This window comes from Erpetoichthys calabaricus, chromosome 4 (assembly GCF_900747795.2).
Source record: "Erpetoichthys calabaricus chromosome 4, fErpCal1.3, whole genome shotgun sequence".
Classification (NCBI taxonomy): domain Eukaryota; kingdom Metazoa; phylum Chordata; class Cladistia; order Polypteriformes; family Polypteridae; genus Erpetoichthys; species Erpetoichthys calabaricus.
The window spans coordinates 145117628-145133778 of record NC_041397.2 but is presented as its reverse complement, the minus strand read 5'-3'; the positions used below and the strand labels follow the sequence as shown (position 1 = coordinate 145133778).

Sequence of the window (16151 nt, the reverse complement as noted above, 5' to 3'; positions counted from 1 at the left end):
TTAGTAAATATAATAACTCTTTAATGTGTGCTAGACAGTAATATTCTTGTAACCAAACAGTAAAATACAGGACATGTTAGGAGATTAAAAAGATCTCTATGCATATCTGAATAAAAGATATCAAAGGCTGACTTGTCAACATAATATATTTATTGAACTTTTCTAATTTTATTATTAAATCACAAACATTTACAAGCAAATGACTACAAAGTAAGGGTAAATTCACTAATAATCAGTAGCATTGATGTTTCAGAATAATGTTTAACCAAATTGCGCTCTCCTCTTGCAAAAAAAATTTGTTGACCTTTGTTGTTGTTGTTTTTAAATGATTCTAGCACCTTCCCATAATAAAAATGAAATGTGGAGTCCACTATCTAATTTTATAGGGAGAACAGTGTTAAGGCTTCTGAGACTTGAACAGTTCCAAAGTGATGTCTTCAAAATGTTTTGTGCACTGAAGCATCTCTCTAAATCAGCCGTGTGAATGGAAGGAGCAAGAGAGATCCAAACTATTCTGCTAACACTGTAAAATACGTCTTTATGATGCTGAAATATGATAGAAGTATATATTTCTACTGAGAATTTCTCCTAACCAAATTCTTCAAATTGAGCCATTCAGTATATTTGGGTCACAGGCACAGATAGGTGCTTTGTAAGGACTATTTTCCTAATGATACCTTTCAGTTAGGCCATTAACTCTGTCTAAGGCAAGCCAAATTAACATTTAGAGATATCTAAAAATACATTTTAAGATATCTGGATATTGATACCTCAGATTGAATTAAAGATATCTGAAAATGCACCTGTCTGAAGATATTTGAAATTCATTTTATGATATCTCAAATAGATTTCAAGATATTTCAAGAAATCTTGAAATAAGATATTTTGGAATATATCAAAACAAGTTCCAGTGCATTCTGAGATATCTTAAATACATTAAGATATTTTAAAATAACTTTCTTCACATTTCAGGATATCTCAAATACATTTTCAAATATCTCCAAATAAATACATCTGCATTTCAAGATATCTCAAATACCTTTTGAGATATATCTTGTGAGACTTGCCCGGACACCACCAGTCGGAAACCACTTTATAAAAAACACACGTTTATTAATCATAAATAAAGACAGTGTCACACAGCACACAATGCACACAGCAATAATAACCACTAATTCAACTCTTTCTCAGTCCTTGGCCGCCTCTACTCTCCTCCTGGGAGCTTTGTCCTTCTCCCACTCCCGACTCTGGCTCCTTGATTGGAGGGAGGCGGCCCCTTTTATTCCTGCCCGGATGTGCTCCAGGTGACTGATGACGTCCAGCCGGCAGCACTTCCTGGTGTGGCGGAAGTGCTGCCCTTTGCCCCGGAAGCACTCCGGGCGTCCCTGGCAAGCTCCTCTGCCATCTTGCCGATATCCGGGTCCCGCAAGGTTTAAAGCGCCCTCTGGCGGTGGCCATGGGTCCCAATGAGTTTGAAACTTCGCTCTCTTTTCCCGTGGTCCTCTCCTGCTCCATGGCGGTTGCCCCCTCGTGGCCCGGAAGCTATTCGCGCCACCTTCCGGTCCTTTTAGGTGTCCCAGCCAGGTAATGACCCCAGCCATCTGCGACAATCTCAATGTCACTTCCTGTAAAATGTCTTATTCTTTCAATGGGAATTCCTATCTATTTTAAGATCTCAAAATGTATGTGAGAAATTTCGAAATACACAGGAAGTTATCTTAAGATATCTTGAAGTGTATTTGAGATATCTGGAAATGCACGGGAGGTTGTTTTGAAATATCTGAAAATACATTTCACATATCTCAAAATGAGTTTCAGATATCTTAAAATGATTGGATAAAATTTTAAGATCTCTCAAAATATAATTAAGATATCTTACAAAGCATTTAAGAGATCATATTTGTTTGAGATATCTAGAATACATTTTAAATAACTCAAATTCATTTCATATCTTAAAATGGGTGTCTGCTCCGCTTAAGATATCGTACGATTGTATTTCATGATATCTCAAATTGTATTTCAACATATCTCAAATACATTTTGTGATAATTTAATGTTCTTTTAAAGCTATTTCAAGATATCTCAATTGCATTTTAGATACCTAAATACAATTTAAGATATCTGAAATACATTGCCAGATATCTCAAAACAGCTTCCTGTTCATTTTCAACTATCTGAAATACATTTCAAGGTATTTTATATTAAACAGGAAGTTCCATTGAAATAATAGGGAAGTTTACAGGACATTATTTTAAGATATCTTAAAATGCATGCAAGGTCAATTTAAGATATCTGAAAATTCATTTGAGATATCTTGAATTGCACATGCAGTTATTTTGAGGTAACTGAAAATGTATTTGAGATATCTACTAATGCATTTGAGATATCCCAAAACATATTGCAGATATCTCAAAATGTTAAGGAGCTTATTTTAAGATATCTCAAGATGAGTTTTATATATATTGAAAAGTAAATTGCATTTTAAGATATCTGAAATTCATTTTGAGATATTTCTAAATGTTAATTTGGCTTGCCATGTCTATCATTACCATAACCGCCCAGTTTCTCTGCTGGGAAGGGCTGTTCATGCACAAGTGGTGGTGCTACAATTGCTGAAACAAGATCATTTGCATTTTTTGTGAATTTTCTGTCTGGTTTCTCTAGAATGGTATAAAATCAGTTCATTCAAGACAAAAGCTATATTTTTCCTTGTGATGGTTAGTAGGATGCACTGCAGCGTTTGCCCCATCACTTGTGAATCCAGTACCTTTGTCAGTTGACAGTTTGTTCTCCTTGGAGAATCTCATTCTCTGCATTCCCACATGCCAAATACAACTTTCACAGGTAAAAGGTTTCTTGTCCAAGCTTGATATGAACACGGATCTTTCTACTAATGATCCGAGTCAAAGTTGTAATATTTTTGATTATTTTTGATATGTTTTTATTCAGTTTGAAAAAGATAATCTTGTACTTCCTACACTATCCCATGGGATCAGCAGGTAGCATTTCCTTCCACACTTGGAGTTTGAGATGCTCCACATTGTCAAATACTTAAGTCTAAAGAAAAAGAGTGTCTATGGTCAAATTTAGGATCTCTTCTTTAGCTAGGTACACAATTTGAAGAGCTTTGTGGGGATTGTTTTTTCTCTGCCATGAAAAGCCATTCAAAGCTGCATTTGTTACTTTCTGTCTGTCCACATAATTTTATTTCAGTGATGTTTTGATTTCACTTAGTACTTGAGTAACAAATCACAACTCTCCTCGATGGACTTGTTTTTTTCACAGAGAAATGTTATGATACATGTTGTCGTTTGCTTTATTGAAAATTAGCCAGGAAATAAACATGCCCGTTTAGCCAGTTTGACTGAAAGTATCATGAAGATTTTTTAGATAGGGGTGTGGATACTACATCTGCTGCGGTGGGTTGGCACCCTGCCCGGGATTGGTTCCTGCCTTGTGCCCTGTGTTGGCTGGGATTGGCTCCAGCAGACCCCCGTGACCCTGTGTTTGGATTCAGTGGGTTGGAAAATGGATGGATGGATGGATACTACATCTGTAATTACTTTCCTTCTCTTATCAAGTCTCTCACTTATAAAACACCTATTTTACCTGTGCCACAATCTATATTTGGTGATGCTCCATTAATCAGAAAGCATTCTGATTTTGTTTCTTCATGATTTAGTTCAGTTTATTTTCTGTGGTAGCTGTCTTCACATACCATGTAAACATTCATGTTCCTTAAGTCTTGCCAGATTTTTTATGCATACCAGGCATAGAGGAATTTATTTCCTGTACTGGTACAGAAATAAAAAGTTTGCTCTGAGCTTGCGATCACAACATGGGAATAATTTTTAAATTAATTGGCTACTATTATTGGTCAATTTGATGTATATATGCATGTTTAATGGCACATGTATTATTCATGGGGACACTGAAGCATTTAGTTTGAATACATATAGAACTGACGGCATTTGGGTGCCAGTGATATTCTGTGTCATCTTCAACATCTTCTGCCATACCAGGACTTAATGCAGACAGAGAGGATCAACTCCATTTGTGTGCCTGTAGAAGTTACTGTGAACAAATGTAAAAATCTGATTTGTGTTCAGATGTCTGAGGAAGGAGATGCACTGGTGAGCCTTTTTGACAAGATGTGAAATGTATTGTTCCTAATTAAACATCAGTGATGGTCACTCCAAGAAATTTAAAGCTGTTCACTCCGAAGTAGTTGGCAGTGTGCTTTACCTTCTGCTGTCTGAAGTCTATGGCCAGCTCTGTGGTGTTTTTAATATTAAGACGGAGGTTGATGTCCTGGCAACATTTAGTCAGCAGGTAGATCTCTTCTCTGTAAACTGTCTCATCAATTTTGGTGATCAGGCCTTTGTGATTGCTTTGTCATCAGCAAATTTAATGATGAAGATAGAGCTGTGTCTGGATGTAAAGTCATTATTGAGCAAGGAGTGCTAAAGGGGGCTCAGGACATTACCCGGTGTAATGCCTGTGTTGAGGGTCAGAATAAAGGATGTGATGCTGTCAGTCCACACATGAATAAAGTCTGTTGTTAGGAAGTCCTAAATCCAATTGTTGGTCTCAGCCCTACACTGAGGAGTTTGGTGGTACAACAGGGTTACATGTTGAGTTGTAGTTTATAGACAGGACTCTGCTCTAACAGTTTTTATTGCCCAGGTGTGCCAGGGTAGTATGGAGTTTCAAAATATATATTGCATCGTCTGTGGACTGGTAATAACAATATGGAAACTAGAGCTGGTCAAGATTATCTAGAATATTCTGTTTAATGTATCCCAGTACCAGTCTCTCAAAACACTTCATCATAGTTATTGTAATTGCCACTGGTGTGTAGTTAACACAGACAGACTAAAGAAGAAAACACAAGAGAAGACTGCTTCAAATAGCTTCTTGGTTTCAGACTCCTGTAAATATGCAATCCACTACTTCCGTAGGGTCTGTGCAAACAGGATGTGATTAAACAATTAGTCAAGAGCCTCATTGGTATCTCCTAATGGGGCAATCAAGATAATTAAAAAAAATTCCCAGAATTAAAAAAAGTAGTATGAAAAGAAGAATACAACATACTTGTTAAATTGCATTTAAACCATTTTACATGAATGGCACAACCCCGCTACTATACAGCACTTCCCAATACACACATCCTACAAATTTTGAGTGGGGACTTCAGAATCTAGTTAAGTTATGCTACACAGCATCTTGTTTGACTTCCAGTAGTTAGCTATTTAATTTTAGCTCTGGTTTTTGCATCTTTTGTTTTTTTGTTTTGTCTTACATCCACACTATGTTTTTATCAATCTTAGCTTAAGCAACCCCTATTCCTTCTTCTCTGGTGATTTATCTTAACTCGGGTGTAAAAACCAATTATGAAATTATTTTTAAGAGTAATAATATTGAGAATAACCACTTAAATGAACATACTGAATAAAAATGTAAAGTTAAATTACAAATGAGCAGTAGATTACACACCCATTGGGGTATTTATGTGAAAAACATCTGGAAATCTCTTTTGCATTGACTTATTGTCTAGAGCCATCTTATCTAAGGGTTTTGTCAAATCCATAAATCAAAACAATGGATGCATATAATGAAAAGAGTGTACCAAATGTTTCTGCACCTCAGCATCTCCATATAGTACAAGCTCTTATTAATTATGGGATAGAATATTAGGGATTGTGTTTATACTGCATGTTTGTGTATATATATTACACCTCAATGTCTAAAGATGGACCTGAAAAAGTTAAGGTGTGCAAAAAACAATTCAGTTTCATTCTCTGTAAAAATATATGTGTTTTGACAAGCAGCAATTTATAGTATTAAAAACTACATTTGTAGATAAATAGATAATCTACATGGTCAACTGAAGCATACCTTTTCTCAAATTAATTCAGAATGTTGTTTTCTTCCACCTTGGTAATTTTACATCATATTTAAAGATGTGGCATATACCAGAGATATTGGAGGGAATACTCTACTGCTCTAAGATTTTAGTTAATCTTGTTTTGCTTTCTAAATGTTTCTTACATAAAGACGGCTTCCACAGATAAAGACAAATATTAGCAATTACACAGATAACAAAAGAAAGATTCAATTTAGCAATCCCCCCCCCCCCCCCTTGTTAGTGTTTGTTTTAATTGATAATGTACTGTAATTCTTTCCCATATTCATCTTGCATTTTAGCCAAAAGATTGGTTCTGTCCTGTGCAGCATTTCATTATTCATCTGCGAACATGGCTGAAAGGAAGCTGAATCACTCCATCAGATATGTTATTTGGTCCAGTTTCTTTTAAAGCAGTTGTTCTAACATGAAACAAAATACCAGCAAGTTACAATTCCAACAGAAATTAACCAAACAATAGTCTTCAAATGCTACTTAAACAATTTTTTTCCCTTTCTGAGACTTTACTATAATCTACAAAGTAGTTGATAAAAAAATTAGAGGCTGTGCACTTTGTGGACTTAAACAAGATACTTAGAACTAAGATGGCATAACAGCATTCTCAAACTTTAGTTCAATTCATAGTCACTGGGGACTAAAGCCAATCCCAACAGCACTTGGGCACATGACAGAAAATAGCACCAGACTGGGTACCAGTCCTTCACAGGGCCTACTCAAACAGGGAACAATTTGGAATCATCAATTAACCTAACCTTCATGTAGAAGAAAAATCCACCTAAGGGGGGAACAATATCTCGGAGTGGGTGATTTAGAAATATTTTGAAAAATTAACTCCCTCTACAAGGACATCCTAATATTACTTGGCACCTGAGACCTCATTTCATAGTATAGTTTCTGTTCACGGTCTCTGTAGTTTGATGAGTGACGTGAACGCTCTTCTGGGTTTAGAAAAGGACAATGGCTTTCTTTTTCAGTTTAGCATTGATGTTCTGATAGGGATTTACACCAGGTGTTTTTTGGGGGAAAAACTCACTGTAACAACTTTAGGCCAAGCAACTTTGTGGCACATATTTTATACCTCCTATATGTGTACTTTTTCTGTAGCAGAAGAGTTGTGACAGTAAGTTGCTGTATATCATCATAATCTTTTGTTTTTGTTGTAAAACATCAGAATCAGAATATCTTTTATTGCCATTGTAACAAATACAACGAAATTAGGTGCAGTCCCTGCGGTGTCAAAATATAAATATAATTAAAAAAGGATAAGAAGAAATAAGGTAGAACACAAACATTCAACATAAGACCTTAATTGCACATGAACACTATTGCACATGATGTCATCTATTGCACTGCTGCATTGGAGGCGATTAGGTGGCAATTCAGTACCCTAATAGCAACAGGGTAGAAACTGTTATTCAGTCTACAGTAATCCCTCCTCCATCGCGGGGGTTGCGTTCCAGAGCCACCCGCGAAATAAGAAAATCCGCGAAGTAGAAACCATATGTTTATATGGTTATTTTTATATTGTCATGCTTGGGTCACAGATTTGTGCAGAAACACAGGAGGTTGTAGAGAGACAGGAACTTTATTCAAACACTGCAAACAAACATTTGTCTCTTTTTCAAAAGTTTAAACTGTGCTCCATGACAAGACAGAGATGACAGTTCCGTCTCACAATTAAAAGAATGCAAACATATCTTCCTCTTCAAGTCAGGAGCAGATGTCAGAGAGATAGAGAAAAAAAGCAAACAAATCAATACGGCTGTTTAGCTTTTAAGTATGCGAAGTACCGCGGCACAAAGCTGCTGAAGGCGGCAGCTCACACCCCCTCCGTCAGGAGCAGAGAGAGAGAGAGAGAGAGAGAGAGAGAGCCAGAGAAAAACAAACAAGCACAAATCAATACGTGCCCTTTGAGCTTTTAAGTATGCGAAGCACTGTGCAGCATGTCGCTTCAGGAAGCAGCTTGCACAGAAGGTAGCAACGTGAAGATAATCTTTCAGCATTTTTAGACGAGCGTCCGTATCGTCTAGGTTTGCGAACAGCCCCCCTGCTCAATCCCCCTACATCAGGATCAGAGAAAGTCAGCGCAAGACAGAGACGGAGAAAAGTAAGCTGTGTATCTTCTCAGCCATCTGCCAATAGCGTCCCTTGTATGAAATCAACTGGGCAAACCAACTGAGGAAGCATGAACCAGAAACTAAAAGATCCATTGTACGCAGAAATCTGCGAACCAGCAAAAAATCCGCGATATAGGCCTATATTTAAATATGTTTACATATAAAATCCGCGATGGAGTGAAGCCGCGAAAGGCGAAGCGCGATATAGCGAGGGATTACTGTATTAGTCTTTGTTTTGATGCATTAGTTTTGAATGGTTGGTGTTTTATGCCCAGACTGTCTAACTTTGCTTTTCTATTTAATAATTTGAATATTAACTGCTCAAAAAAATTAATGGAACACTTTGAAAACACATCAGATCTCAATGGGAAAAAAAATCACATACTGATATGGACTGGGTAGTGTGTTAGGAACGAAAAGATGCCACATCGTTTGATGGAAATGAAAATGATAAACCTACAGAAGGCTGAATTCAAAGACACTCCGAAAATCAAAGTGAAAAAATGATACAGCAGGCTAGTCTATTTTGCCGAAATTTCTTTGCAGCCACTCAAAATCATATTCAGTAGTTTGTATGGCCCCCATGTGCTTGTATGCATGCCTGACAACATCGGGGCATGCTCCTAATGAGACGACGGATGGTGTCCTGGGGGGATCTCTTCCCAGATTTGGACTAGGGCATCACTGAGCTCCTGGACAGTCTGAGGTGCAACCTGGCGGCATCAGTTGGACCAAAATATAATGTCCCAGAGTTCTGTTGGATTTAGGTCAGGCGAGCATGGGGGCTAGTCAATGGTTAATTCCTTCATTCTCCAGGAACTGCCTGCATACTCTCGCCACTTGAGGCCAGGCATTGTCATGCACCAGGAGGAACCCAGGACCCACTGCAACAGCATATGGTCTGACAATGGGTCCAAGGATTTCATCCCGATACCTAATGGCAGTCAAGGTGCCGCTGTCTAGCCTGTAAAGGTCTGTGCATCCCTCCATGAATATGCCTCCCCAGACCATCACTAACCCAACCAACAAACTGGTCATGCTGAACGATGTTATAGGCAGTATAACGTTCTCCACAGCTTTTCCAGACCCTTTCACATCTGTCACATGTGCTCAGGGTGAACTTGCTCTCATCTTTGAAAAGCACAGGGTGCCAGTGGTGGACCTGCCAATTCCGGTATTCCATGGCAAATGCCAATCAAGCTCCACGGTGCTGGGCTCATGAAGTCTGTTTCTGATTGTTTGGTCAGAGACATTCACACCAGTGGCCTGCTGGAGGTCATTTTGTAGGGCTCTGGCGGTGCTCATCCTGTTCCTCCTTGCCCAAAGGAGCAGATACCCGTTCTGCTGTTGGGTTAAGGACATTCTAAGGCCCTTTTCAGCTCTCCTAGAGTAATTGCCTGTCTCCTGGAATCTCTTCTATGCCCTTGAGACTGTGCTGGGAGACACAGCAAACTTTCTGGCAATGGCACGTATTGATGTACCATCCTGGAGAAGTTGGACTACCCGTGCAACCTCCGTAGGGTCCAGGTATTGCCTCATGCCACCAGTAGTGACACTGACTGTAGCCAAATGCAAAACTAGTGACAAAACAGTCAGAAAATATGGAGGGAAAAATGTCAGTGGCCTCCACTGCATTTCTGTTTTGGGGACCATCTCATTGTTGCCCCACTAGTGCACCTGTTGTTAATTTCATTAACACCAAAATAGCCGAAACTGATTAACAGCCCCCTCTGCTACTTAACTGACCAGATCAATATCCCAGAAGTTTCACTGACTTGATGCTATACTCTGATTGAAAAGTGCTCCTTTAATTTTTTGAGCAGTATATTTAGGACTTCAGAAAACAGCAATCTGTAACATTGTTGCAAAATGATCTGAAAGTAAACTATTTTCCTGAACCCTCAGCCATATGTACATGTTACTTTTATACTGGGGGAAAGCAGGTTAAAAAACTAAAGGGTTGTTGGATGCATGCATGACAAAGGCATGAATAGAAAATAATATATCTCAACTATATTAACTAAGTGAATGATATTAGGCTTCTTTTCTATCCTTTACACAAACCACTGAGCGTTCTCCATTTTTTATTTTAAAGCACTCATAATATCACATATAAATTAATTTACAACAAAAATAACATACTGTATGAAATTACAGGAACTTAGACTCACATTATATACTGGACATGTTTACACTTTTATTATTGATGCCAAAGTGGAAAGGGCATTCAGGGTAAAACAGGCTGACATCAATGCAATTTGCTTTTTCTTTATTTCTTTCTTGTACAGACGGATGTTTCCAGTGTTGAAGATCAGCGTTTCAGGCCTTGACCCTAATGCCATGTATTCTTTCCTCCTGGACTTTGCACCAGCAGACAGCCATCGCTGGAAGTATGTCAATGGGGAATGGGTCCCAGCTGGCAAACCTGATCCTCAGACTCACAGCTGTGTCTATATCCACCCTGATTCCCCCAACTTTGGAGCCCACTGGATGAAAGCACCAGTGTCATTCAGCAAAGTCAAGCTAACAAACAAGCTCAATGGAGGAGGACAGGTAAAAGCAAGAAAATGAAGAGGGTCATGTGTATTTTTAGGTTATGCTCTGTCACAGTGTTGCCAGAAACAGCAGAAACCATTTAACAAATATCTGACTTGAAACTGGAAAAAGGTCATTAAAAGCAAAGAGTATGAGGTTAAACAGTGACTTTTCCTATGACTGAGCTAGACGTGTGCCAGTAGACTGTTAATCAGGTCAATGTGGTAAAACACCCCTTATCATGTAAAATTAGATGTTTCAACAAGTTTTGGAGAATGAACAAAAAATATAACTAAGCAGTAGCAATTAAAATGTTAATGTCAGTAATGAGCTGGGGTATATAGAAAACACAAGTAAGGAACACTGCAAAACTAAGCAAACCATAGGAGACCCTGACAACACCTAGATGAACTAGTCAGGATCAAGGAAGTTGTGTTTATGCTCCACAGGTTTTCCATAACTCCAAAAACCTAATGGATATTACTGGATAAAGCTCTTCCAAGAAATGACTACACGGTTCCTACTCTGTGGTTTTGCCACAATTGCCTTGAGAAGTCAATCAAAATGACACAGTTTATTGGATAATTGAACAGATAACAATATGCAAGCTTATCTTGCCTGCAGAAGGGGCCCGATCTGTCTTGAAAGTTTGCATATTGTAATCTGTTCAATTATCCAATAAACTGTCATTTTGCTTTACTTCTCATTATATCCATAATGGCCAACACGGTACAACACCCTACTACCACAATTGTCTTAAACAAATACTGCTTTGTTGGTCAGTCGAGGTAAGAATAATGAGTGACAATGAAAAGGGATATTAGTTCAACCTAAACAAAGATGAGAAAGGTACCACTGTCACATCTCTTCAGACAATTCACTGTCCTCTCAAAAAGAGGTCTCTCAGTCTGCTTTTGAAAACAGGAGTATCCCAGACCTCAATGTTTAATGAAATTTGAACTACAATTAGTCACAGACCCTCCACAAAAAAAAAACAATCAAAACTAGAGCATTAATCATTGCCACTTTTACATCACGTGAGTTGTAATCTGCTGTCCATGGAAGCTATTGAGCCACCACAAGCCTATTTGGGTATGTTTTTAACCACATGACATTCTTAAGTTCTATTGAAAAGCATGTACTGTATTAAACATCCATCCATTATCCAACCCACTATATCCTAACACAGGGTCACGGGGGTCTGCCGGAGCCAATCCCAGCCAACACAGGGCGCAAGGCAGGAACAAATCCCGGGCAAGGCACACACACCCACACACCAAGCACACACTAGGGACAATTTAGAATATACCTAACCTGCATGTCTTTGGACTGTGGGCGGAAACAGGAGCACCCAGAGGAAACCCACACAGACACGGGGAGAACATGCAAACTCCACGCAGGGAGGACCCGGGAAGCGAACACAGGTCTCCTTACTGTGAGGCAGCAGCGCTACCACTGTGCCACCATGCAGCCTGTATTAAACATGAGTCTAATAACACATATAACAACATCGTGTTATAGAGGTTATTTTTGAATATAACTCATTATTTTATCAGACTGCAAAGTCAAATTGACACTGCTTGCTTTTTTAGAGAAGCAAATGTTTTATCATGAGAAAATGTTTTTGGGGACACCATTTCTAAAAACAATAACCTAGTTTCAAATGTAAAGATTCTTTTCCTGTAGACCACCATTATGTTTTTCAATTCTGTCACTACTCCCATTTGTGTATTCTTATTATTAGCTTCCGCTTTCCAACCTTTAAGCATATACAGTTTGCAGCTGCAATTAATTTGCAACCAGGATGATTGTCCACTAGCTTCAGATTTCATCCAGCTACAACTGTCACTGTAACTTGCTTCTTACTCCCTTAAAAATCTTATCTGAAAAAAGAAATTTTCTCAACCCCCAGTGGTAAAATAGAATAATATATATACACAAGAACGCAAGCTTAATTAAGTTTTAATTTTTCACATAACTAATGCCATAAACAAAAGCAAAATAGAAAATGTGGCTTTTCAAACCATAGCAACATATAGTCTCAGATCTTAATCTTGTAGTTATACTCGATTCTCAATGGTCAACTCATCTCTAATCAACTCCCTGGTCATCTCCATCCCATCTGTTCTGTATCAGGTCTGTTCTATGTATGTTTCTAAAACGTATTGTTCTTCTGGATGCTCCTAAATTATATCTGTCCATATCTGGAATATTTGCAGCCCATACAACTAAATCCACACTTCTGGTGTCACAGATTGAGTATCGAAGTGGCAGCTTTATATTCAGCAACATTGCCTGTAAACAGTGTCAAAGTGGCAGCTTCACGTTCAGCAGAGGTGAAGTTCACAGCGAAGCACTCTTGTGCAATACATTACAAATAAATCTAAGAAAGACTCCAGAACCCCCATAACACCCAAGCTAAGAAGCAGCACTCATCTGTGCTGGGTTATGACGTGTAAAATCACAAAACACAGTTTTTCTTGTCACTGAAACATGCCTTCCTAAAAACTCTGAACTTAAAATACCAACCCGAGTCATTTATTTACACTTAAACTTAATAAAGCAAAGTGAAACAATAGGTACAAGAACATTGTTTTGTGTAGTTCTTTTACTGCTTATTTCTTTTTTTATTTTCATTTCTGAGCATTTTTACTCTCCATTACACTATTACAAAAAATATTTAATTAACATTTTTATAACTAAGTAACTAAAAAGTTTACAATACTCCATCTTTCAAATTAGTTATGTAAGTCCCTGAATCCCAAATGTTATGCCATAAATACATTTTCTATCTTGTTTAAAATGTCTGATTACACTTTTATTATGATTCATTTTAGGTAGTTATAATTTGTAGCCTTTTATTTGTGTTATGTATAGACTACAACGTGTAGTGGAGTATTTGTTTAAATGTAACTTTGCTCTATTAGTTTAAATAACAAAATGACGTTTGCATAAATTGAATAAAAGTGACTTGTACCTGTGTGTATTCTATAGGCTACTGTAATTTGAACTATTTAAATAAAAAATTACACTGTTATTGTTTACAAATTAAAATGCATTTAAACTATTGGCTTAAATTTAAAAAGGACCAAAACAAAACATTGTACCCATCCCAAACAACATTGGCATTAATATCTATCCACTATATTTTTTTTAGTTATTCATATTCAGATAAGTAACTTACTGCCACAACCTATGCTGATTACTTATTTTGATTTCTTTGGTTTGCAAAGGTGTTCACAAGGCTCATCAGATAAAGCACAGGTCAGTAAACAAGAAAAGAGATCAGTAAATGGAATATGTGAGGCAGCACTATAATGATATATGTTAAACCAAGACAACAGAAAACCAGAATTAGAATTAAGTTGACTTGCTCTAACATGAAGTCTTATAGAAAGCATTCCTTTTATTTTTAAACAAATTTCAGACACACTATATAGAAATATTGTCAAACATGCACGTCAGAGGAGCTCCTCACAGGCTCAGTCGAGGTATGTAATAACCCACCAAGGTGAGAGGGGGTGCTGCCGCTGCTAATATTGTCATCTCCTTCTTGGGCATACCATAAAGGAGGCGTCATTTTCGGCCAGAGCAACTTGCGTGATGGAGTTCCACTGAGAATGACAAAACGTCATCCTCGCCTTAGTTTCGATTCCCTGTAGGGACACGCACCTATGAGTTCTATTTCTTTTTTTTTTTTTTTTTTTTGTTAAATAAAAGAGAACTCAGTAGGCCCCTCAAAATTTCTTTCCATCGTCCTGAACTGTCATTTCTGCACCTAGCCACTACATATTTTATCCATCCATCCATTATCCAACCCGCTACAGTATATCCTAACTACAGGGTCACGGGGGTCTGCTGGAGCAAATCCCAGCCAACACATGGCGCAAGGCAGGAAGCAAACCCCGGGCAGGGCGCCAGCCTACCACAGGGCGCGCACACACACACACACCCACACACCAACCACACACTAGGGACAATTTACAATCACCAATCCACCTAACCTGCATGTCTTTGGACTGTGGGAGAAAACCCACGCAGGCACGGGGAAAACATGCAAACTCCACACAGGGAGGGCCCGGGAAGCGAACCCGGGTCTCCTAACTGCGAGGCAGCAGCGCTACCCACTGCAACACTCTACATATTTTATATATTATATATATTTCTGACTTATCTGGTGTGTTGCCAAAAATATGCTAAATAGCTAAACGAATGAATAGCAAAACAACAAAACCACAGAAAAAATAAAGAATAATATTAAAAATATTTAGAATCTGGCAGAACTACTACCTAAGATTCTGAACTCATCCATAGGGCTTGTTAGAAAATTTCAAATGAAAGTGTTTCAATAAAGCAGGACACTTCAATTCTTCAAACAAACCCACAAATTCTCCTCCAGTCCATACCCTTTTAAATGAACCAGTTATTCATTCTACTACACCTCCAATTCAGAAAGTTTTGACTTTACACTAAAGAGAACCATTCATATACCATAAATATGAAGAGGAAGAAAACATCATGGAGATATAATACTTGAATAGGCTGCCTTTATACAAAACATGAAAATGAAAAGGCAGAGATAATACATATATAGGCAATAACACTAATTTAATAATCTTACACAGTATATAGTTCGATGAATCCTGTAGTTAACTTCCTCATCCAGAGGTCTCTAATGGACATCCAAAGCTTTCTGGCGACATATGTTGTGTGATGTCAATGAAATGTATCAGCAAATCTTTAATATCAGCTTTGGATTTTTTTCAGGTTTTAGAATAATGTAGCCTAATGTTCTTTATATTTATAGAAGAGTTGAAGAGATGACCCATAGTAACTTACAATACAGATGGCCACAAGCATATTCAAAGGGTGAGCAATCTGTCTGATTTTCGGGTGTTCTTACTATCATCAGACTAAGGGAGAGTTATTGGCTAATCTGATTGGTTATCACTGAAAAAGCTTTTTAAAATGTTTTCTTTGGCTTAGCCATTTACATTGGGATGATAACCAGATGTCAAGCTTAGCTTAATATCAAGACAGAAAGAAAAGTATCTACATCCAAAATGTAAATCTTGATCAGATATTTTAAAAGTAGGATTGTAGCCCAATAAAAAAAGCAATTTAGATATAACAGCCAGTATAGCTTTCTAAGAACAGAATCAGACATTTACAGATGCAGTGGTAGTGCTGCTGCTTTGCAGTAAGGAGACTGTGGGTTCGCTTCCCGGGTCCTCACTGTGTGGAGAGCGCTTTGAGTAGTGAGAAAAGCGCTATATAAATGTAAAGAATTATTAGGAAAGGGACAGACCTAGCAAGAACCAAAATATAAAACATTAAGTGCCAAACAAAAAGCCCTTAAAGTACCACATGGGGCAGCATCCCCTACATGTTTGAAATCTGCTCTTGAAGTAACTATTCTAGGGTGCAGAAGTATTAAGGAAGCCATGAATTACTATTAGGAGGACAGCTGGAGCATTAGAGTCATGCGGGCAGTACACCTGGCCCTGTGTAATATTGCTTAGGAACAGGAGTATTAATATTACAAACATTTCTGACCTTTTAGTTGCTGTATA

At 37.9% G+C, this 16151-nt stretch overlaps 1 protein-coding gene across 1 annotated transcript in view; it reads left to right on the top strand.

Moving 5' to 3' along the window:
- tbx19 (T-box transcription factor 19) overlaps window positions 1–16151 on the top strand; it is a 98786-nt gene that overhangs the window by 11163 nt on the left and 71472 nt on the right. Inside the window, exon 2 of the mRNA XM_028799864.2 lies at window positions 10332–10596. Coding sequence (XP_028655697.2) covers window positions 10332–10596 — 265 coding nt within the window. The remainder of the gene's footprint in view (window positions 1–10331; window positions 10597–16151) is intronic.